The following is a 25,141-nucleotide window of genomic DNA, read 5'->3' as shown; positions in this document are numbered from 1 at the left end:
CATTAAATTTTGCCAATTTTTGTAAGCCGCCCTGAGTCCCCTCGGGTGAGAAGGGCGGGATATAAATGTTGTAAATAAATAAATAATAAATAAATAAAGTTAATTACATATTATAATTATTAGTATAGCTTTAGATACATAAAAGAGATATTTCTTGTCCTCTGTCCATCATCCATGTGGACTCCTGAAAAGTATCTCTGGAGACTGGGTAGACCTTGCTGAATCCAGCATGGCGGATGGGGCTGCATTTTTAAAAAGCAGTAGTATTGTGTAATATGGAATATTTCATGGCTTCCTAATGGACATGACTCTTGCAAGACATATCAAAATACATAGGGATCAATAATTCTAGAACAGTAGGTATCTGCTTCTAAATGGGTACCTTAAAATAATCTTTCTAAAGCAGTGGTTCTCAACTTGTGGGTCCCCAGACGTTTTTGGCCTTCAACTCCCAGAAATCTTAACAGCTGCTAAACTGACTGGGATTTCTAGGAGTTGTAGGCCAAAACACCTGGGGACCCACAGGTTGAGAACCAATATACTAAAGGATGATGAAATATGGACTATTTTCTAGTTGTGCTCAGTTGCCATAATAATAGATGTTACTTGTACTGACATGCTTGTGGCATAAATCAGCACTTTTTATTACCTCCCACAAGGTGGCGTATGGGTAACATTTGGAAATCAATTGTTTTACATTTTCTAGTATTTTTAAAAAAACACGCACACACACACACACATCTTTATGATAAAATTATATTGGTGATACAAAAACGTTAAGCCACACCTTTCTAGCAAAAAGCAGGGATCCTGCTTTTCAATCAAACTGAAGCTTAAGCTAGACTGTCATAAGCTTCCAGATTGCAATAGAAACAAAATTGAAAATAAATATTTCTTTCTATTTCAATTATAGCTATATAAACAATATAAGTAGCTGATAGTACATGGATAGGGCAGATTTGTTAAAGGTTGATAATAGCAAAGCACATTCAAATGGCTTTTTACAGCAATTTTTTAAAAAAAAAATCTTGTTCATCAGCAAGTAATAAGACGATTGGGGCTGCAATCATATATCATAACAATGATATTGGCCAGATGTGTATGTAAAAAAAATACTTTCAACTGTGATGTCTCTTCAGAAAAACAATGTAATGTTTAAACCTTAATCAATTTTAAAATACCATAAATTTGTTGATAAAATGTATTGTAAGTATGATTTTGTCTTTAAATGTTAGTCATTCTAACTTCACATGGATAAACCAGGGATTTGTATACGAAATGAAATGATTTCATTTCTCAGCCCAGACCCATAGTGACCTTTAGCCCTCCAGACGTTTTAAACTACAACTCCCACACAATCCCTTACTATACTGGAATGAACTAATGAGAGGCTTGAAGCCAAAACATCTAGAGGACCAAAGTTTCCACATCTTTGCAGTAGGCTGTACTATTTGAAATGATTTAGTATATGAAAAGTTGACTTTAGGCTGGAATCCTGCATGGGATTACATCTTTGTAGCTACATCCCTCGATGTTTATTCCCACCGGGGGGGGGGGGGGGGGGACATCTTGTAAGACGCATACACACCCATACCAATAATGTACTTTATAATGTACTATGTTTTGTATTGTCTGAGAGCAGAGGGACCATCAATGATGCTTTCAGATGTTTTTCTGTAAGATAAACAGATTTCTACGAGGATCTTTACACATCCTTGAGTGGTCCCTGTTGATGACATCTTTGCAGAAAACCTAGCTGTTTTCTGAACAGAGCTGGATGCACCCCCACTGATCGGCCAGATCTCTAACAACACTGAAATGGCCATCTTAGGACTGGGGACTACACTGTTTATGATGAGGTTTTAAGGAAGAGAGTAGTCATTGTGTGGTTGGAACAATCCCAACCTCCAGAATGATCCAAAAGGTGAATGGTGATGAGAGAAATTCACCACTGTAATTCAGTATCATTCTAACTGTAGCAAACTAGATTTCTGAAGGCAAATACCTCTAAAATATCCAAGAGATGTTTGAGGATATATTAGTAAAGTTTTCCTTTATGTTAAGGTGATAGCAATTAGTCACTGAGTTCATTTTGTTAAATAAGAATCATGACTGCCCTTTTGACTTAGTGCCTGTCTTTCTTAAGCATTAAATAGATTTGATCTCTAGAATTCATCCATTGTTTGAATAAGTATGTTGCTTTTTTGTAGGAAACTTTTTCTTTTGCTCTTACTTTGCTACAACTAACAGAACTACTGAAATAATGAATATAATGTATAATTATCTTTTCAAGATTAATGACTAATGTTAGCAGATTATTTTTTAAAATATATTACAATCACTGGTATTGGTTTGGCAAACTTAAATATAGGAGAATTTCCATATTTCCCTGTGTTTAATTAGACAAGTTAATTCAATCTAATCTTCAGCAGCTTAAAGGATCAGTTACTGTGCTGCAGAATCTGAGACAAGGATATCTTAGAAGATAGTTCTTCTGACTGTTTTCTGATGTGTTCCCTACACAGTTAATCATTTTGGCATCATTCCTTGCAGGCACATTGTGGTTCTAAATTATTTCAGCTACTTGTTATATTTTCTGCTACACTGCCTTGTATGTCCCAACTTGGTGGAATCAGTCCCAAAGAAATGATGCTTTATCCCACTTTTAATGGGTCCTAGTTTCTCTCCTGTCTCTTTCCTCCTTTGTCCTCAGCTTATGTTCAATTGCTGCAAATTGAATTCTAAGTGGTTTTCACTCCATTAACAGGATGGAAAGGAGAGGGAAGGTGTAGATTTTGTTCTTTCCAGTAGACTCGGGCAAAAGCAAAATGCTGCACCCTCTTCTATCTGTGTCCTCCCTCATTAATACCTTTTGCTGTCTTGGCCACATTCTGATGCTGCTTTGTTAGGTTTCCCAGTTTAGATTTGTGAAACATTAGAAATGTGGTCTTAATGCAGGTATGCCTGCAAAATTAATTTGGAACTTTTAATAGACCTTAGTCAGGTTTTTTTCAAAAACCATAGGCAAAACAGCAAACTTCCTACAATGGATCCCTCTCTGCAACAACTGTTGTAACATATTTTGTGAGACCAAATCAGCAAGTGCCATTTCTGCTTCATGTTGTTTACTGCTTCTCAGGATTTGCTTGCTGCTGAAGTGAAGAGTGCCAGCATTTCAGCTGACCTTGACACTGTGATGGTATCTCCTTGTGTTTTCCCCATTATTGTGTTTTGGTTTTATTTAACACTGGTAGATGAACTGCAGTGCTGTTTCAATGATGTTATCTTCTTCCTTTGTTACTAAATTTCACTCCACACACACTTCATTGGTAGTGCAACTTTTGACTGTGGACAAATGGTGTGAGATAGTCAAACAGCAGTCTTTCCATTTGCTCAAAAAGCTCTTTTGCAGGTATCAATTTCCTGTCAAACAGGAGAATATCAGCTAAAAGAATTTATTTCAAGGTTTCTTTTCCAGAGCTGCTCTGGAGTATCCATTGTTCTCCTTCGTGGCCTCTGTGAAATCCACACCTGTGGTATTTCCTGCGCCAATCAGCTGTTCCTCGGATACTTTTAATAAGCTCTTCAATTAGTGGACTCCAGCCCCGCCCTCCTCCAGTAGGATAAATGATGGCCTCAGGGGCTGGCCCTTTAGTTCCTTTTTTCGCCGCGAAAGCAGCAGCTTGGAACTTAGCTCTTTGGATAATCCCTATTGCTTTATAGGTTTGACTCATCTTACTGAATCTCTCCTTCATTTGACCAGGACTGTTTGTGGACTTCAGCTTTATTTCAGGCCAGTATGCCTTCCCTAAAATGCTGCTTTTGTAAGAGTGTTTTGCCTCCTGGGCACTTCTTGGCTGTTTGTATTCTTTGCAGGGAAGAATACTCGCCTTCAGCCTCAGGCACAAGACTGCGGCTTCGGCTTCCCTCATCCTTCTCCTCCCGGCACTGTCAGAACCTCAAGCAATGAAAGAGGCAAACATACCTCCAAGGTCTGGGAGCGGCGAGGGAGGCCAGCATGCTGCTTCTCACTCCCCATCGGGAGCGGGGCCGGCGCCATCGCTGGCAAAGGCACGCAGGAAGTCGAAGCACCTTTCTGAGCCGACTTTCTCTTGGAGATCTGCCCACGCACCGCTTCCGGCTGATGACGTTGTGGGCGCTTTGCAGCCAGTGCTGCAAGTAGCGCAGCCCCAACTGGCGGGAGACCTTGTAAACAAGGCATCTTCCCTCCCTAAAGACATAGCAGGTGCAGAGGGCACTGGAGCTGGGAGGCAATCTCCTTCCATACCTCTGCCGGTCTTGCCCCAATTCCAGCCGGGTGAGCAGTCTGCACTGTCTTTGGAGCCTTCTATTCAGCCACTACAACCACCAAAAGGCCATGCCTATGGGCAGCCTCTTGCGTCCCAGCCTTCTACATCAACTGCAGCTCCAGGCTGGTATTACTTTGGACCTCCCCCCTCTCAGGCCGCCCTTTGTCTCCAGGAGAGGGGCCCTCTACCTCATGGCATGGTTACCCTCCATCATACTCAGGGGCTTCTCGCTCTGATGTCCCTTGTTTTGATTCAGATATGGAATCTTTTTTGTCTTATGAAGATTTTGTGGCATAGATGGTTCGTCTCTCCATGCCTTAAAGTTTCCTGCTGTAACTGCTCCGCAGACAGTGGAAGATCCAATGTTTCCAGCAGAAAGACAACAGCCACCAACATCAGCTATGGTTCCAGCTTTACCATACCTTTTACAGCTGACAAAGTCATCAGATGTCACTCCAGTGGCTGTACCGGCAGTGAAAAGGAGTATTGATAATCTCTATCGAGTAGATACATCATCAGCCCCATGGATAGCTAAACCTCCAAAGCCCAATTCGGTGGTGGTGGAGGTTCCATCCTCATGACGATCAAGAAGGATTCAACCTAGCCCTTCTGATAAGGAGGGCAGGATGATGAATACCCTTGCAAGGAAAGTTCATCTTTCTGCTGGGCTAGTTGTTCGCATTGCGCATTACCAGTCGTATATGGCGCCGTACCAAACCTTCTTATTCCCCCAAATGCTGTACGACAGTCACTTCATTGGTGGATGCTTCTGGAAAACCTTTGCGTCGGGATTCCATTTTGGCCCAGATAGCCAACAGTAATTTTAACCACCGATGCATCACTGCTTGGCTGGGGGGCACATCTCAGCAACATGTCCATTCAAGGGACATGGTCAGCAGCAGAAGCTTTCAAGCATATCAATTATCTAGAGCTTCTAGTAATCCTGAAGGCTCTCATGTTGTTTGAGCCACGACTTGCAGGGCAGATAGTACAAATACTTATGGATTACACCACCACAATGCTTTATATAAACAAACAAGGTGGCTCCCGGTTGTGCATTCTCACCAACCTCTCTATGCACATCTGAGATTGCTGCATTGCCAGAAACATAGATATCATTGCGGCCCACATACCAGGAATCGACAATGCCCAAGCCGATCTATTGAGCTGTATGTCTCCATCGAACCGCAAGTGGTCCCTTCACTCGCAGATACAGCTGCACTCTTCAGCAGGTGGAGAACACCACATATAGACCTGTTTGCATCTCCTGACATTGCAAAATGTCACAAGTTTGGAGCTCAGTTTCCTCCTCACCATCCTACCAGTTGCTTGGGGGACGCATTCCTTCTAGATTAGACCTCAACTCTGCTATACATATTGCCACCTTTGCCTCTAATGAACTGGTGGTCTCCAAAATCCTAGCAGAACAGGTCAACTGCATTCTGATTGCTCTATGGTGGCCGAGGCAACCATGGTTTGCCACTCTCCATCACCTGTCAGCAGGAAATTATGTACAGTTGCCACACAGACCAGACTGTCACGACCCAGGCTACAGAGCACCAATAACCATACGCAGAGGCCAGATTCTATCTAATATCTTTATTAAGGAATTATATAAAGTTAGTAAAAGCAAATGTAAAAGTTAGTCCAGAAGTAGACCTTTCAGGGAAGGTCAAAATTAGTCCAAAGAAGCAATGTCCAATATGAAATATTAAGGTCCAAAGTTGTAATCCAATAACCGAAACACTCACTTTGCCAGGCAAAGTGAGGGGAGATGACAAGGTCCTTTAGTCCATAAACTTGAGTAAGGCTAGGAAATAACTTGATACTTGAAACAAGGCTTAAAACGTGGAACAAGGTAACTAGGAACAAGAACAAGGTCCGTGGAATAACTTGGTAAAATCCGTGGAACAAGGCAAGGATTGGTCCTGGGAAACAAGGCAAAGTCCGTGGATAAACAAAGGCTGGGAAGCAAGGCGAAGGCTGGAAAGCAGGGCTAGGCTTGAGCAGGAGCGAGGCTTGAATCGGAGCGCGCTGTCCAGACACAACTCGCTCCGTAGGCTGACGAATTGACTCCGCGAAGTTACTACGCGGGCAAAACACCTATATAGAGTCTAACTTTCCCACCGATGCAGTTCTCTGGGAATCAGAAACGAAAGCCAAACTCTGAGACCAGATGTTAACCTCCTTAAAGATTCTCACGAGAAACAGTCTTAATTGGCTACATTCTTAGCTGCAATTCTTGCACTCCTGCGCGAAGTTGAATCCAAACTTCTCTGTTGTTTACAAAACTCCCGGCGCAAGAACACGGGAGAAGTAGGCTCTGGGGTTGTTTGACATACTTCTGGGAGACAACTTTCTTGCAGGTGCAAGGTTCCCAGATCGGCCTGGGAAAGATCTGGCTGAGAGGAATCCAGTTCAGACTGGGAAGGTAAAAAACCCAAGTTTTCATCTTCATCAGGAATTACAGTGTCCTGAGCAGGACTACAAGGCCCATGGGTCATCACACTATCCCCCTCCTCAAGGCCCCTCCCAAACTGGGGCCCTCTCCCCGAGGCGCGAGGTCGCGGCTTGGCGGGATAGGTCTGATGAAAGCGACGGGTTAGATCAGGAGCATGGACTGTGGAGGCGTCTTCCCAAGAGCGTTCCTCAGGGCCAAAACCCACCCAGTCAATGAGATATTGTAGGCGGCGGCGGTGAAAGCGAGAATCCAAAATGTCCTCAACCTCGAACTCCTCCTCCCCATTCATCAAAACAGGAGGGGGGGCCGGTTGGTCTGTATCAGGACGCACACCATCCGCCGGAAGGAGCAGGGAACGGTGAAACACTGGGTGAATGCGCAATGAACGCGGAAGTTGGAGTTTGAAAGTCACAGGGTTTAATTGCGCCACCACTGGATAGGGGCCAATGAAACGGGCATCTAACTTCCGGCAAGGGCGGTGGGAGGGCAGGAAGCGAGTGGACAGAAAAACCCGATCTCCTACCTTGATTTCGGGGCCCGGCTGGCGATGCTTGTCAGCGTGGCGTTTATAGTCCTCCTTGGCTTGGTCCAGTTGCTGGAGCAAAAGTTGTTGCACCGCTGTGAGTTCCTGCAGCCAATCCTCTGCTGCGGGAACTTCTGAAGTTTCAATGACAGGGGGGAAGAAACGTGGATGGAAGCCGTAGTTTGCAAAGAACGGCGTTTCTTTTGTAGAAGCTTGAACTCCATTGTTGTAAGCAAACTCAGACAGTGGTAACAGAGAAGCCCAATTGTCCTGTTGGTAGTTTACATAACAGCGAAGATATTGCTCCAAAGTGGCATTGGTGCGCTCCGTTTGCCCATCTGTTTGGGGATGATGAGCTGAAGATAAGCGAGAGTCTATGCCCAATAGTTTTTGTAGTGCCTTCCAAAAACGAGAGGTGAATTGAGATCCACGGTCTGTGACTAAACTCTTGGGCAATCCATGTAGTCTGAAAACATGTTGAAGGAATAGATCCGCAGTCTCTTTGGCCGTGGGGAGGCCTTCGCAGGGAATGAAATGGGCTAACTTGGTGAAAAGGTCCACCACCACTAAGATCGTGGTGAATCCACAGGAAGGTGGTAGGTCAGTGATGAAATCCGCGGAAATAATTTCCCATGGGCGAGATGGGGTAGGAAGGGGGTGTAAAAGCCCTGAGGGCTTCTCCCTTCGTATCTTGGAGCGCTGGCATACTGGGCAGGTGTTGACATATTTTTCCACATCCTTGCGGATCTTGGGCCACCAAAAATCCCTTAGGATCAAATGCATAGTTTTAAATAGCCCGAAGTGTCCTGCTGGTTTGCAGTCATGACACAGACGAAGCGTTTTTTCCCTGCCCGGTCCGGGTGGGATATAAACGTGATTTCTATAGCAAAGCAGCCCATCTTTAAGCGAGAAGGGAAAATGCAGACCTTGGCGAAGTTGGTCCTGCGCCCAGGCATCTGCTTGCTGACTAGCCCTGATTTCTTGAGCACAGATGGGTCCTGGAGTAGAGGAAATTGAACCAATGGGAATGGATTTGGTGTTCCCCACCGTGAGCGTGGCAAAGTTCTCGGGTTGTAATAGTTGGGATTCAAAGGTCTCCTTGCGTCCTGCAGCGTATTCCGGTTTACGTGACAGGGCGTCTGCTTGCTTGGTCTGGGCTGGGGTCACATAATGAATCTGGAAGTTGAAACGTTCAAAGAATAAAGCCCAACGTTGCTGCCTCTGATTTAGTTTGCGGGCAGTTCTTAGATGTTCTAGATTACGATGATCAGTGTGGACTTCAATGGGGAATTTGGCCCCTTCTAGCCAATGTCTCCAAGTTTCAAAGGCTGCCTTAATGGCCAGTAGTTCTTTTTCCCAAATGGTGTAATTTTTCTCTGGTGTGGTTAGTTGACGAGAGTAAAAGGCACAGGGATGGAGGTGATCTCCCTCCGGTTGTAAAAGTACGGCCCCAATTGCCACATCAGAGGCGTCCGCTTGCACAACAAAAGGGGTTCCAGGATTTGGGTGCTGTAGAATTGGCTGGGAGGTGAATAGTTTCTTTAGTTGCTGGAACCCTTTCTCTGCTTGATCAGTCCAGCGGAAAGGCTGCTTTCCACGGATGCAGCTTGTGATGGGGTCGGACCAGCGGGCAAAATCTGGAATGAACTTGCGGTAATAGTTCGCGAACCCCAAGAAACGCTGCACCTCTTTCTTGTTAGTTGGCGCCCGCCATTCCAATACTGCTGAAACCTTGGCTGGATCCATGGAAAGCCCTAGAGGCGAGATGCGGTAACCCAGGAAATCTACCTCTTGTAGATCAAAGGCGCATTTTTCCAGCTTGGCATAAAGTCCATGATCCCGCAATCGTTGTAACACCATTTTGACGTGGTTCTCATGTTCTGATTGTGATCTAGAAAACACCAAAAAATCGTCCAGGTAGATTATCAAGAACCTGTCTAGATAGTCCCGAAAAATGTCATTGACAAAATGCTGGAACGTTGCGGGAGCTCCGCATAAACCGAAATTCATAACTCGGGACTCGAATAATCCGAATTTGGTCTGGAAGGCGGTCTTCCACTCGTCCCCTTCCCTGATGCGAACTAAGTTGTAAGCCCCCCGAAGATCCAGCTTGGTGTAAACCTTGGCCCCTCGAAGCCGATCCAGTAGATCCGGGATTAAGGGCAGGGGATAGCTGTTCCGCTTGGTGATATTGTTCAATGCTCTGTAGTCCACCACCAAGCGTAGTTCCCCTGACTTCTTCTTCACAAACATCACTGGGGAGGCGGCTGGGGATTGAGAGGGTCTGATGAATCCCTTGCGAAGGTTTGTCTCTATGAATTCCCTGAGAGCTTCTTGCTCTGGTTCAGTCAGGGAGTAGAGATGCCCTCGCGGGATCGGGGCCCCCTCCACCAAGTCAATGGCACAGTCATAAGGTCTATGTGGGGGTAATTTTTCGGCTTCTTTCTCATTGAATACATCCCAATACTCGGAGTACTTCTTTGGCAAGGTGATGATGGGCTCGGTGTCTGAGGCATGGCAGACCTTGGCTACGAGGCAATGGTTTTGGCAGTACTGTGAAGCAAACTGCAGTTCTCTGTTGGACCAGGAGATGTTAGGGTCGTGGAGAGTCAGCCATGGAATTCCCAAAATCACAGGGAAATGGGGAACCTCGGTAACAAAGAAGGAAATCTCTTCCATATGTTCCCTTATCCACATCCTGGTGGGTTCCGACCACTGACTTACGGGGCCCGTCTTGAGGGGGCGGCCGTCTATGGCTTGCACCACACGGGCATTCTTGAAATCATGATATTGTAATCCCAGAGAGTCGGCATACTCTCTATCAATGAAATTGTTGGTAGCTCCAGAGTCTATCATGGCGTGGATCATGACGGGTCCCCTTTTTGCTGACCATAATGTGACCACGAGAAGGAACAGGACCCCGGTTGGCGGCTCTTGAATGGATTTTTTGACCGGGTTGGCGAGCCTCTCTACACCCGGTCGTTGGCTTCCCCCGCCGGCTGTGTGCCAGCCGCCTCAGACGCCTTCGTCTCCGTGGAGGACGCCGCCGCAAGACGGGCGGCGGGCTTCCCTTTGGCTGGGCACTCTCTGGCGAAGTGGCCCCCATTCCCGCAATACCAACAGAGATTTAGGCGTTGGCGGCGGGCCTTCTCGGCGGCATCTAGTCTGGGACGCACATTGCCCAACTGCATCGGCACCTCCTCGCCTCCTCTGGGGTATGGGGTTGGCGGTGGGGGTCTCCACACTGGTCGTGGCTGAACGCTGGCGGGAGCGGGGGGTTTTGCCCCGGCTCTACTGCCCTGGCCTCGAACCCATTGTTTCCGGTTGGCAATCATGACTTCAGCCCGTAAACATTGATCAATGAGTGCCTCGAGGGTCTGGGGAGGATCCACCTTGGAGATTTCTTCCAGCATTTCAATGTTGAGACCCTCCCGAAATTGTCCTCTGAGGGCAACATCATTCCAGCCGGTGTTGTGGGCCAGCACTCGGAACTCGGCTATATACTGAGACATAGGTCTGTCTCCTTGGAATAGGCGACGGAGTTTGTGACCGGCTGCCTCCAAATTGTCCTCGATTCCCCAAGTCTCTTTAAGGTGGTCCAAGAAGCGTTGCGCGGATCTTAGGTGTGGAGAGGCTTGGTCGAACAGTGCCGTCGCCCAGTTGGCCGCTGGCCCGTCTAGAAGACTGTAAACCCATGCCACCTTGATGTCTTCTTGGGGAAATTCGGCAGCACGGGCCTCTAGATAAGCTTGGCATTGGCGACGGAAAACATGAACCTTAGAAGCTTCTCCAGTAAACTTGGTTGGCAACGCCATGGCCGGTAGACGGATTCCGCGTTCCTTCAAACCTTTTATTTCTCCATCCTGGGCATTGAGCTTATCACGGATTCGGTCCACCTCATCCTTGTCGATGGTGTAGGTAATCGGCTGGCCGCTCGGCCCAGGTACGACTCCGGTAGACATACTGGCCTTGGTTAATTGGTGCTTAGGGTGGCGGAGTCAAACTGTCACGACCCAGGCTACAGAGCACCAATAACCATACGCAGAGGCCAGATTCTATCTAATATCTTTAATAAGGAATTATATAAAGTTAGTAAAAGCAAATGTAAAAGTTAGTCCAGAAGTAGACCTTTCAGGGAAGGTCAAAATTAGTCCAAAGAAGCAATGTCCAATATGAAATATTAAGGTCCAAAGTTGTAATCCAGTAACCGAAACACTCACTTTGCCAGGCAAAGTGAGGGGAGATGACAAGGTCCTTTAGTCCATAAACTTGAGTAAGGCTAGGAAATAACTTGATACTTGAAACAAGGCTTAAAACGTGGAACAAGGTAACTAGGAACAAGAACAAGGTCCGTGGAATAACTTGGTAAAATCCGTGGAACAAGGCAAGGATTGGTCCTGGGAAACAAGGCAAAGTCCGTGGATAAACAAAGGCTGGGAAGCAAGGCGAAGGCTGGAAAGCAGGGCTAGGCTTGAGCAGGAGCGAGGCTTGAATCGGAGCGCGCTGTCCAGACACAACTCGCTCCGTAGGCTGACGAATTGACTCCGCGAAGTTACTACGCGGGCAAAACACCTATATAGAGTCTAACTTTCCCACCGATGCAGTTCTCTGGGAATCAGAAACGAAAGCCAAACTCTGAGACCAGATGTTAACCTCCTTAAAGATTCTCACGAGAAACAGTCTTAATTGGCTACATTCTTAGCTGCAATTCTTGCACTCCTGCGCGAAGTTGAATCCAAACTTCTCTGTTGTTTACAAAACTCCCGGCGCAAGAACACGGGAGAAGTAGGCTCTGGGGTTGTTTGACATACTTCTGGGAGACAACTTTCTTGCAGGTGCAAGGTTCCCAGATCGGCCTGGGAAAGATCTGGCTGAGAGGAATCCAGTTCAGACTGGGAAGGTAAAAAACCCAAGTTTTCATCTTCATCAGGAATTACAGTGTCCTGAGCAGGACTACAAGGCCCATGGGTCATCACACAGACCTCCTGTCATGTCACCCAAATATCCATCGCTTCCAGCTGACCGCATGGCGCATCACACCAGCAGCCTGCCCCAACTAATAAAGGATATTCTTGAGTTGGCCCGTAGACTTTCTACAATGAAGTCTTACAGTTATGAGTGGGCTCATTTCTCTACCTATGTATCACAACAAGGTTCATACCCTCTTACAGCTTCTACGTCACTTCTTCTCTCTTTGTCAGATGCTGGTCTATCTTTATCTTCCTTAAGGTGCTATCTAGCCGCTATTTTGGCTTATAGATTAGCAGCAGGCTTCCCTTCTGTATTTTCCAACTCTCTTGTCAAGGGTTTCTCAAAGGGTTAAAGAATTTCAGACTCTGTTAGTGGCCTCATAGATGCCTGATGTTGTCCTTTCTGCACTAACCAAACCATCATTTGAACCAATGGCTACAATTGATATTTCACATCTGTCATGGAAGGCAACCTTTTTGGTGTCAATCACTTCGGCTCGAAGAGCAAGTGAGTTGTGTGCTCTACGGGTGGATGAACCTAATCTTAGATTTCATAGGGACAAGGTTGTATTGAGAACTGCTGTTGCATTTCTTCCTAAAGTGGCAACTCATTTCCATATGTCACAAGACATTGTATTACTGGTTTTCTTTAGAGATCCTTCTTCACCTCTTGAGTAGTCGCTTCATTTGTTGGACGTACATAGGGCTCTGGCCTTTTATGTCCAAAGAACTGCTTCTATTAGGAAATCAACTAGACTATTCCTAAAATACCATAATGATGCAGCAAGCCTCCCAGTCTCCAGACAGAGACTTGCAGCCTGGGTTGTATCTACCATTAAACTAGCCTATAATATGGCAGGACTAGACTTCCCATCTGGAGTGGCAGCTCGTTCCACCAGAGCAATGGTTGCTTCTACTGCTTTCCTCAGGGGCATACATTTGTTGGGCGGCAATATGGTCTACGCCGCTCACTTTTGTGTCTCATTACAAACTTGATCTCCTTGCTAAGAGAGACGCAGCGGTTGGTAGAGCGGTTTTATTTTCTGCATTGGCATGACTCCCTCCTCCTTGCGGAAAGCTTGCCAGTCTACCACAGGTGTGGATTTCACAGAGGCCATGAAGGAGAAGGAAAGGTTGTTTACCTGTAACCACCTTTCTTTGAGTGGCCATCTGTGAAATTCACACAACCCGCCTATCCTCCCCACATCGTCATGCCCTGTCCAGAGCTGCTGCTTTCTGGCTCTGGAACTAAAGGGCCAGCCCCTGAGGCCATCATTTATCCTACTGGAGGAGGGCGGGGCTGGAGTCCACTAATTGAAGAGCTTATTAAAAGTATCCGAGGAACAGCTGCTTGGCGCAGGAAATACCACAGGTGTGAATTTCACAGATGGCCACTCAAAGAAAGGTGGTTACAGGTAAGCAACCTTTCCTTATAAGTCCTATCAAGATTATAACCATTTAAAGAGTTGTGTTCACACACATTTAGTCAGGAATTATGAATTGAATGCCCATGGCTAAACTTTCTGGTCACCTAGATATACTCTAATATGTAATACGATTTTCACTTTAGCAAGTGTATTTTTTATCTTATTTTTTTACTCATGACCAAGAAATATATATTTATTTTTTTGGAGTACCCAGGAGATATATGGGGTGAAGAAAGCATATTTCTTTGTCAGTGGTCAGTTGCTGAAGGACTATCCTCACACATTTGTAAATGGGCTCTTCCAGACATCTTCCTGTTTTGGACTTATGGTTCAATAATTGTGCCAAACCAAGTTAAACAAACTCAAAGAAAATTCCTTCTCAATTTGGGGTGCAGGAGTAGACCGAATATTACCATGTGCTGCTTGATAGCAGTCCATAGAAATTTTGCTCATCTATCTGGATTAATAGCAGTGACTATAATTAGTGCTTTGAACGTCTGGCTCTTAAATGCCCCATAATTTGCTTCAAAGCATCTGTTACCCAAGAAAACAGTGTGTCTGGATGTGCCTTAATACTTTTACCCTTCTGTCTTTCTCTTTTATGTGCATCTTAGGAGTGGATTCAGAAGACTATGTTTGTTCCAATATACCACTTAAAACCTGATTCCTGGCTGTTAACATTTTCAAAAATTCATTTTATTAATTTTTAGAATGGAATGGAATGTTTTTGATACCTCAAAGAAAAAGACATTTTCCTTTAATTTATTTTTGTTGGTTCTCCTAATGATCCTAATGTATCATTTATAATATCTCTAAAATGTTTTATAAAGCAAATTCTGCATCTTGCATTTTGCTAATTTCTGCTGCACTGGGTTAAAAAATGGCATAGAGGTGATATGGATAACACAGGGCTATTAAACAAAATGTTTTATAATATAAATATAATTACAGCAAGATTGATTTTGCTCCATAGCATTATCCTTCTGGAATTTCTGTTTCTTATGATGTTAAAAACCGGAAACCATATAAGATACCACTTGTAGTTGTATTTCACTTTGGTACATTCTGGTGATTGTACAAAACTCTCAGTATCAAAGATCATTATATCGAAATTACTGCAGTTAATTTCAACTAAAATTTAAGTATCAGGAATACATTTACAAGGAAACCTTCATTGCCCTTCCATCCCTCCTTTTTGCTCTCCCTTTCTCATGTTACAAACACTTTGTCCTCTTTATGAGGATATGATAAAAGAACCATGTTAAGGCTATACGCACATAGGGGTTTATTTTGCAGCTATCCATCATTATGTATGACATTAAGATAGTTTTTTTTAAAATTAAGACTGGAATCATATTGGGTAGTTACAAAAGAGCAGCAGAGTTATGTATTCATGACTGTGTTGTTAAAGGCTTTCATGGCCAGAATCATTCAGTTGCTGTGAATTTTCCAGGCTGTATGGCCATGTTCCAGAAGCACTGTTTTCTGACATTTCACACACATCTATAGCAATCATCCTCAAAGGGTGTGAGGTCTGTTGGAAACTAGGTAACTGACGTTTATATATCTGTGAAATATATGCAACATTCAGACTTGCCTCAGGCAGACAAGAATTTTTTCTGCCACCCTAGACATTTCACAGGTACAGTAGAGTCCCAGTAACTAAGCTTCCATATTATTCGAGGCGCCTCCGGGGGTGCCCCTCCCTCTCCTTCTCTTGAAGCTCAAGAGAGGGAGAGGGAGGAGGAAGCGCCCCGGAAGTGCCCTGCGATCACTGCTGCAGCAGCACTCGTGGGCTGCTTCTCTGGGCCGAGCCCTCACCCCTTGGGGAAGCACCCCACGAGTGCTGCTAGGCAGCAGCACTCGTTGGGTGCTTCCCAAAGGATGAGCCCTTGCCGAGGGATGTCTCCCCGGATCTCTCTCGGCCAGGCCCTTGCTGGAGGAAAGAGTTTCCTCCAGCAAAGGCCTGGCCGAGGAAAACCCATGGCACACCAGGGTGCCCGTCCCCCTCCCTCTCCTTCTCTCGAGTGAAGGGAGCTTGAGAAAAGGAGAGGGTAGAGCAAGTGCCCTGGAAGCGCCCCGCAATCGCTGCTGCAGCAGTGCTCATGGGCTGCTTTCCTGGGCCGAGCCCTCACCGAGAGACGTCTCCCCGGATCTCCCTTGGCCAGACCCTTGCTGGAGGAAAGAGTTTTCTCCAGCAGTGGCCTGGCTGATGAAAACCTGCAGCACATTCCAAGAAACAAGGAGCGTGCCACAGGTTTTCCTCGGCCAGGCCATTGCTGCAGGAAACTTTTTCCTCCAGCAAGGACCTGCCTGAGGGAGATCCGAGGAGACATCCCTCAGCGAAGACTCGCCCCTTGGGAAGCTCCCCACGAGCATTGCTAGGCAGCAGAGATCGCGGGGCACTTCCCTAAATCGGATTGCCGGGAGGGATAATAGGGCCTCCCTATTATCCAAGCACTTCGGTTATCCGAGATTGGGCCCGTCCCTTTATCTCGGATAACCAGGATTCTACTGTATATAAACCTCACTTGCATAGTTTCCTACAGACCTCACAACCTTTGAAGATGCCTGCCATAGATGTGGGTGAAATGTCAGGAGAAAATGTTTTTGGAACATGGCCATACAGCCTGAAAAATTCACAGCAACCAATATTCATGACCGCTTCATATTCACTACATATCCCCTCATTTATAGAATATAAGGACCATGAAAGTCCCACAGGACCCACTTTCAAGCCATTAACTACTGTGATCAGTGGGAGTCACTCAGAACGTGGCTTTCTGATACCCTCAACCTACTGCCCACTGCCCCCCGCCCGCCGTTGGAGCAATCTTCAGCACAAGCGGAGATTATAACAGGGATCCTGTTTCCACTTATCACATGAGGAGGTAAGAAGATAAGAGAGCCACTTTCAGAGCAAAAGGGGAACAAAACCCCCTAATTGTAGTAGGGCAGGGAAGATTGCAGTCTATATGTTAGATAATATTCTTAGAATTACCTCATTATTTATACCCCATCTTTTCAACAAAACCGGAATACAAGGTACCTTATAAATTAAAACAAATGCAAGCAAAAACACAATAGAATTAAACTAAAACATTTTAAAACACACAATATGTTAAAAACACAGGCTGCAATTCACAGTTATATATGAATAACTTAGAAATTACACATCCATAACAGATTTGTATTCACAATCCCTGCATATTCACAATTGAGGTGATATTTTCGGGACTAGATAGGGATCATAAAATAGAATATCTATTATAGATAGGGATTTCTGAATGTCACATCAGAGTGCTCATAAGAAGAGGGTAAGAACACTAGTGTGATGCATTAATTAACAGGAGAACAGACTTCCATCGCTCACAGCAGTTGCTGCTTGATAAGGCAGAAGTAGAGAGTTGGACCAGGAGACTCTCCTTAGTTAAGTATACTAAATTAACTAATTAACTGATCTAAAATAACTTCCATAGTTTTTTTTTTTTAACCAGTAAACACTAAGTGCTCAAAATCTATCAGAATAAAAAAGTATTTCCCTGCCCGCAGAGGATCAACAAGGAGAGGACCATTTTGAACTGTGAATGCTGCATGAGGAAAAGATTATGAGAGCACTTTGTTTTGCAGGAACATTGTGCTGTGGATGTGGAGCCGATTGCCTTGGAAAGGGCGAAACAGTTTGGTCTGTCAAGGAACAGTCATATTGCAGTTGCATTTGATGACACCAAAGTAAAAAATACGTAAGTCCCATTTCAAGATTAAGTGATGAAGATAGTAATTCTAGTAATGTGGTTATGTGCTAAATTGCAGAGGGTGTTTTAAAGAAGTTGGCTACAGTGCAAAGATCTGAGCAGGATGATCAAATTACTGTCTGAAATCTCCTTCTAGAATTAACTAAACTCAATGCAAGAATTACATTTCTGACCTGAAACTAAATTTCAACCTTAGAATGTCTCTTTGTTTTGTGTTTCATTTCTGAAGAGCTTGATGGAACAAAGACAAATAAAGGGAAAATGCCAATGAAAAAGACTTGGTCTATATTTACCAGATATACATATCATATGAGCTCTTTCTTACTAGGTTTAATTATCTGGATTTATTTAAGACTGCAATTCTAGATAAGAGTTTGCTCACTAGTTAACTCTAAGGTGACTCAGTGGGACTTCGCAGATGTTCATGAACAGAATTTTATTCTATTTAGCTATCATGTTACCTTTTTTTTAAAAAGTAATTCAAAATTCTGTTCTAGCCGATGACGCAAATAATACCTTCTAAACCTTGCATCATCACCATTTCTAGGTTGCTGGAGAGCAAAGATATCAGTAACAATGTGTTCAACTATTTTCCTTTCATTGGAAATGCTACAAAGACATAATTTAAGGGCACCCCATGGACCCTTGATCCCTGCAAGTGTATACAGTATTCCAGCACATTTAGTTAAGAGCAAATAGATTAATGCTGATCCATTTCTCACTGTCTGACAATTCAGAAATTATTCTTATGGGGAGTTTGCATAGCTTATAAGGTGAGTTTCCTAGAAGGAAACCTGCATTAGAAGACATAACGTGCCTCACAAAGCTATATCACAAAAGTCACAGCTTTGTGGGGCACATGTCTCCCAATGCAAGATTTCTTCCCATATTTTGAAGTATGAATAATATGCCTATATTGTATGTACTTTACTGCTTTTTAAAATATTTGGAATACCTGTACACATTTCTTCTGTTTCAATTGTGCATAGAAGTCAACCTTGGAACTTTACTTCAGTTTCTTTTTTAATAATTGCTTTATTAGTTTGGATGTTATTCATACATTGAATTAGATGGCATAGCTGTACCTAGAAATAAACTCCACCTGCATTGTAAATCTGCTTTTAAAAGAAACCTATTGGCACTTATATCCAGACTATGATAAGGGATCACTAATGGGAATCCAAATGGCAAAACTACGCAGGCCTTTAAATGTATCAGTTGTGCAATCTGAAACTACTTGCATAACAAAATGCTTTTTTTATACTGCACCATTTAACCCTGTGATTCTACTTTAATGCAATAGCCACATCCTGTGGAATCCTGGGATTTATAGTCTGGCAGGCACTAAAGTGCTCTAAGCCCCCCTCTATACTGCAATATAAAATCCATCTTATCTGCTTTGAACTGTGTATGACAGTGTAGACTCACATAATCCAGTTCAAATCAGATAATTTGCTTTGATAATCTAGATTATATGGCAGTGTAGATCCAGCCTGGGTGAAGATTCTAAATATCCAAATCCCAGAATTCCATAGAATGTTATCATAGCAGTGAAAATGGAATCACTGTGCTAGTATTGTGTCATTCAAAAAAAATATATCGTATTTCATGAGTTATTTTTGTCCAGGGTTTTTCATATGTTTTGCCAATGGAATCCAGTGGAAAGTCTCCCAATATTTTTCACCCTCAGACATCTAATTCAGTTTTCACACCGATTCATTTAAACAAACTGCAAGCCAAGTTATGTCAGTTGCTCTTAAATGTAATTATTGGCCCCCTATGGATTGAAGGGCAACTTGTGATCTTAACTATTTTTCTGAACATATAATCAATGGTTAGTTTGAGCCCCGAATCAAGTATTTTCAGTAAGTACTAATTTCATAAATGGGATATTAGGTGCCTTGTTTTTATTTGTCTCATAAATAAGTTTGCCCTTGTTAATGTTAGCTGTATGAGAAAGAATGAAAAAGAAAACAGATTAATGTTTCCTAATTTTTTGTTTTTCCCCCACTTTCCCAAATGTTTAGACTCACCATTGAATTTGAATTCAGAACAAAGGCTGAGAATGGTTTGCTTTTCTATATGGCCCGGATCAATCATGCTGATTTTGCCACCGTTCAGATAAAGAATGGTTTTCCATACTTCAGTTATGACCTGGGACATGGGAACACCAGCACAATGATCCCCAGCAAAATCAATGATGGTCACTGGCACAAGGTATGACATCAAGATGCCCTAACAGCTAAAACATTTGTTCACGGGTAGAATAAAACAAAACAAAAAGAAAGCCAAAATTACAGCGACAATGAATAAAGCTTTGGGTTCTCTTAAAGGTTCTATTCAGAGCTTTCACAATTGTATAGTGTGAAAGGACCCCCTGAGTTTGGAAAGGTATTTTGTTGAAATGCAAGGGCATGATTGTTGGAGGCAACAATCCAAAAAAGCACAACTTTTTCATCCTGTGGTTCTGGTAATGCCATCTGTATTTAAAATGCTGCTTTCTATCAGAACTCTGTTGGTGAGCTGGCCAAGGATGTCTGGTTGGCCTTTCAGAACATGGTACTGAACTGAATGGGCTCTTGCCCTGAATCAGCAAGGATCTTCTTATGTTCCCTTTTAGAAACAAATTAGTCAAATTCTTCCATTTTTGATGTCCTTGGTCTTCTGTTAGTGGTTTGTGAACCACTCAGTGGCTTGTGTCATGGACTGTAACAATGGCAATTAGTCCCATACAAATATATGGTGGAAAGAGGGATTTCCCCAAATGCATCATTATCCTGAAATGATTGAAGACTGCTTTATTCTATATTTAACCTATGTACAGATGCTTCACTTTCGCTGTTTCTGCTCTTTGCTTCCAATTGACAAACATACGTTGAACCCACCCAATTTATGAATTTCTGCCCATTATCCTAAATGGAGACGGGAAAAAATATCATGAAGGGAACCATGTCTACAATCTGCCGTGTTCCTATTTGACATCCTCTTATCCTCGTGAAAGTTTTTCTTGGGCAGCATTTGTAGTCAATGCTTATTTGGTCATATTTGGCTTCTTTCTTTCTTTCAGGAAAACTGCAAAGTTCCACATTATCTTTCATATTCCTGTTATTAACTGGATGGAAATATATTTTGGAAATTGCAGTATCCACCCTCAACTTAATGTGATTCAACACTATTAAGTGTATAATTCAGTCTACAGAATATATTTGTTAGTTATTGGAACTACCGAGTAGTAGATGTTGGGAGCATCTGGCAGCAGTAGAACAAGTTTAGCATTAGGAGGATTAGATCCTACAAGAGAGAGAGTTTTTGCCTCTCCAGACCATATGCTACAATTTTGGCAGCCTGATCTACAATATGTTCTGCAAGTTTCTGAACTTCAAGTTTTGAGTAAGTAGCATTAACCTCAAGCATCCCAGCATTTCTGGGACTAGACTGGAACAAAAAAAGACACATTATAGCAGCTATAGTTATTTATTAATATTTGCTAGTGCATTAATGATTAGTGCATTAACTAATTAATGTTTAATGCTACATTAATACCCCTTTAAAAGCATTTGTCATAGCTAGTAATATATACAATGGCATATCAATTATGAAGGGAAACGTCAGATTTATCAACTGTTGACAAATTAAGCTATGCTGGAATTATTTATATTCAATTTTAATCATAATAATGTGCACAAAAAGTCATAATTGCATATGAACATATGTGGCATTTTCCAGCTTTTTGTGAACATAACACAGAGAAGGCCCTGCCAAATGGTAGCTTGGTATTCTTTCATGTCAGATGTTAGCCTAAATTTTAAAGGTGCTATCCAATCTTGTTTAATCCCTGGATTGAGAAAAACTAGGTGAAGATTATTTATTCACAAGGATGGCTTGTAGACCAAAGTGTTTTGGTCAATGAGTTCCAGTTATCATGCCGGCTAGGAAATCCTAGGAATGCAATTGTTATTTGGGGGGGGTTTCTGTTATTAAAAACACCTTTACAAACTGATTTATTCTAACCTAAGGGGTGTTAGATTACATTTTCTCGCCTAGCCATGGAAACCATCAGAGTGTTTTTTAAAAAGCACACTTTTTAGCATCAGAAGAAGACAATGGCAACATCCTTGGAGAAAATTCCAGGAAAACTCTATCATCAGCTTTCCATAGGGTGAAGCTGACTTGAAAGCACATAATAAAAGGTAATATTAAGATAACTTTCTGTCTTTTTTCAGATAAAAATATTCCGGAGCAAGCAAGAAGGTGTCTTGTTAGTTGACGGTTCTACAAACAGGACCACTAGCCCAAAGAAAGCTGATATTTTAGACGTTGTGGGGATGTTGTATGTTGGAGGATTGCCCATTAACTATACAACTAAAAGAATTGGCCCGGTAAGAAAAGGAAACTTTACTTCTTCTTTTAGAGCCCTAGCAGATTTTTTGCTGCATCAACTGTCACCACCATTTCATTCATGTTGTGTGTATACTGTGGGGAAAAAAATACAAGGTACATCTGTACTGTGAAAAAAGACCACAGTAAGTCTCACAGTTCCTGTTCTTTACAATTTATTTTGCAGATCCATACATGTATTATATATGTCAGTTTATTTTCTGCCAGCTTCCAGTATTATTATTGACTTTCTAGACCATCTCTCCAAGTGTTTTATTTCCATGTCAGGAGCGACTTGAGAAACTGCAAGTTGCTTCTGGTATGAGAGAATTGGCCGTCTGCAAGGACATTGCTCAGGAGATGCCTGGATGTTTTGATGTCTTACCATCCTTGTGGGAGGCTTCTCTCATGTCCCTGCATGGGGAGCTGAAGCTGCAGAGGGAGCTCACCCGCTCTCCCCAGATTCGAACCGCCAGCACAAGGATTTAACCCATTGTGCCACCGGGGGCTTTTAGTTCTCCAAGTTGATTTATTGTCATCCTGTATAAAATCAGAAAGACCAAGAACAAAATCAAAGACTTTTTATTGAGTCTGGATGAACCAAAGGATAAGCATTTTATTTTTGTTGTCCTACCAACTCTTAGCCTCATTTGTGAGGCTGAGTGACTTGATTCCCTTCCACACAAGCCATGACCACCTACAGAGGACAGAATGGACTGTGTCCTGGAAATTCCATTTAGAATAGAGTCACTGAGAATTACATTTGTCTGGGTCTGTTATAGATAGGAAGAGGCATGCCCTGGCATCCTACATTGTAATTATGGATTCATAACCTTGAGTTACAGATCTGTAACTACTCCATGATCTACGATGCTCTTTATTCATGACTGAGTCACTATTATCCTAAGGTGGGTATTAGGTGTTTTACATTCTCCCTAACACCCACTTTAAACTCTAGAGAGCCACTTTGAGGGATGGAGACATAAGCAAACAAAGTGCTTCAGAACAATGTAGGCAGCCCCCTACCATGCAATGAAAATAAGGGGGTAGGAGGAGCTGGAAACATTATCCTAAAGCACCCTATTTGACTGTGCTGCAGATTTCTATTGTTCAGAGTGACTTAGTTTAACATGGGTTTCAGGGATTGATTCCTTACACCATTTGAAACTCCATAGCTACAAATGCAATGTAGTATCTCAGTCAATATATTTAAATTTGTTTTTGGAGAGATGTAAAGTAATTTATTTATTTATTTATTTTTCAAACTTATATGCCGCCACTCCCCTAGGGCTCGGGGCGGCTTACAAGACCCGGCTAAAATCAATAATTTAAAAACATCTTAAAACATCTTTAAAACATCTTTAAAAATATCTTAAAACATCCTAAAAGCACCTTTTAAAACGTCTAACATTTATCTGCTGTGGTTAAATACTGCTGTGGTTAAATATTCCCTGATAAATCTTTTTATATCAAACCCCATGGAAGTAGCTAATTGGATTTATCAGTAACACTGAATTCACTCATGGTTGCCACTCCACAAAATCTTTAATGAGCAGAAAGAAATGTCAATTTGCCTTTACACAGTGGACCTCCCTGCTTCACTGACCTTCCTCTGATGATTATTTTAATTGTCCATAGATTTCTCCAACTAATAAAACACTTGTAGCTTACAGCAACCCCAAGTGTTAAATCCCCTTTAATCCACAATGCTGGAGTCATTAATAGGTTGGCGGTCCTGTATGGAGCACTTCTATCAAAGGAATATTATTTTTAACACCATATTAATATATAGTAGCTCTCTGCTGCCACTACCACCAATGGCCCTACACACAAATATTTTGAAAACACACAACAGTAAGAATGCAATTATTCTAGTAAGAAAATCGTGTTGCTTTGACCATGTCGGATAATAGGAGGCAAGGGAATGTGAATCTCTTATAAATAAGCCCATATATTAGGAAGAACAGGAAGCCAGCTGTTGGACATATCAAAGTGGCTCTGGCAGGCAGAAAGATTTTTCAAGCTTGTACAGTGGCATTTCCATCCATTCTTGTCATACAGCTGAGATATACAAATGCTAACTGTAAATGCACATGTTCCCTTTTGTGCATTTATCCTGGTAAAGCTTCCAAAAGGATGGGGCATATTACATTTCTGCTTTAAATCTGGAATTAAGGTCTGGCATATATTCTTATATCATCACTGCTAAGACTTTAAAAAGTGACCAGCATTGTGGGTGAATTCATTCTTAAACTGCAATTCTATATACAGTAAAGCAGGATTTATCATACTCTCATTTTGTAGAAGAGTCACATAAAAAGCTCATTCAGTTTCATCCATGAAGACAGAGGAATATAAATGCTAGCTATTCTCTGGTGACCTATTTGAGCCTTTCAGTTTGCAGGAAACAAACATTTTAGATAACTGTGTGTAAATAATACACACCTTTATTTTTCACCAGGTTGTCTACAGTATCAATGGCTGTATGCGAAATTTCCAAATGACCGAGTCTCCTGTTGATCTTGATAACCCTTCTTCCAGTTATAATGTTGGAAAGTGCTTTGTTAATCCACAAGAAGGAACCTACTTTGCAGGAACAGGTTTTGCCAAAGCAGGTACTGTTGTGCAATAAATAGAGCATTTCCTAAATGTATTCTTTAGGCCGTCTTAAGTAGATAGTTGCCAAAGGAAGCATGCACACACGGAAGAATAAAGTCTGAAAAATAAAAGAGAGGAATGATAATAGCAGGAGTTGCTCTCTGAGCAAGCTGGATTTGTTTAAAGACAACAATAGCTGGACTTCCACAGCATTATAGCTGTTGTGCTTGGTTATTGTGGTGTTGTTGTTTTTTTGATAACTCAGGACAAGTAAAATGTTTTTAAAGTCTTTCTAAGAACATTACAATTTAAGATTAGTTATGCAATCATAACTATACTTCCTCTGCAAATCTGAATAGATTTACACTTTAAATTGTTTTATTCCTTGAATGACTGTGACTTGGATCCTGATTTGTCTTTTTAAAATTCCCATTTGTACAAGAACTCTTTCCTCCACTCAGCCACTCATGCATCTTCCCATACGTGTCTGTTTCTGGAGTTTGGGAGAACCTTAGTAAAGATGTGGAGTCTGTTGGGCTTGGGGGTGCAGAGGGGAAAGAGAGGTGCTGGAAAGCACATTCTTCCTTGCATGAACTGAAGGGCAATTTAGGATCCAAGCCTATGCCCACATACCTGTGTTTTCCTTTGAGGAGATTCAGACAGTCTCTCATTCAGTCACATACATGTATGAAGTCTCAAACTCACACAACTTCTCATGTC

General features: G+C 42.7%; 1 protein-coding gene across 1 annotated transcript in view; it reads left to right on the top strand.

Annotated features, from left to right (window-relative positions):
- Window positions 1-25,141, top strand: part of lama2 (laminin subunit alpha 2) — a 630,991-nt gene that overhangs the window by 597,771 nt on the left and 8,079 nt on the right. Inside the window, 5 exon segments of the mRNA XM_062978830.1 lie at window positions 3,140-3,199; window positions 17,322-17,434; window positions 19,474-19,663; window positions 21,670-21,825; window positions 24,285-24,438. Of these exon segments, the coding sequence (XP_062834900.1) occupies window positions 3,140-3,199; window positions 17,322-17,434; window positions 19,474-19,663; window positions 21,670-21,825; window positions 24,285-24,438 (673 nt within the window).

Source organism: Anolis carolinensis, chromosome 1 (genome assembly GCF_035594765.1).
Source record: "Anolis carolinensis isolate JA03-04 chromosome 1, rAnoCar3.1.pri, whole genome shotgun sequence".
Classification (NCBI taxonomy): Eukaryota; Metazoa; Chordata; class Lepidosauria; order Squamata; family Dactyloidae; genus Anolis; species Anolis carolinensis.
The sequence above is the reverse complement of the archived record's forward strand: the minus strand, read 5'-3'. Positions and strand labels throughout refer to the sequence as shown.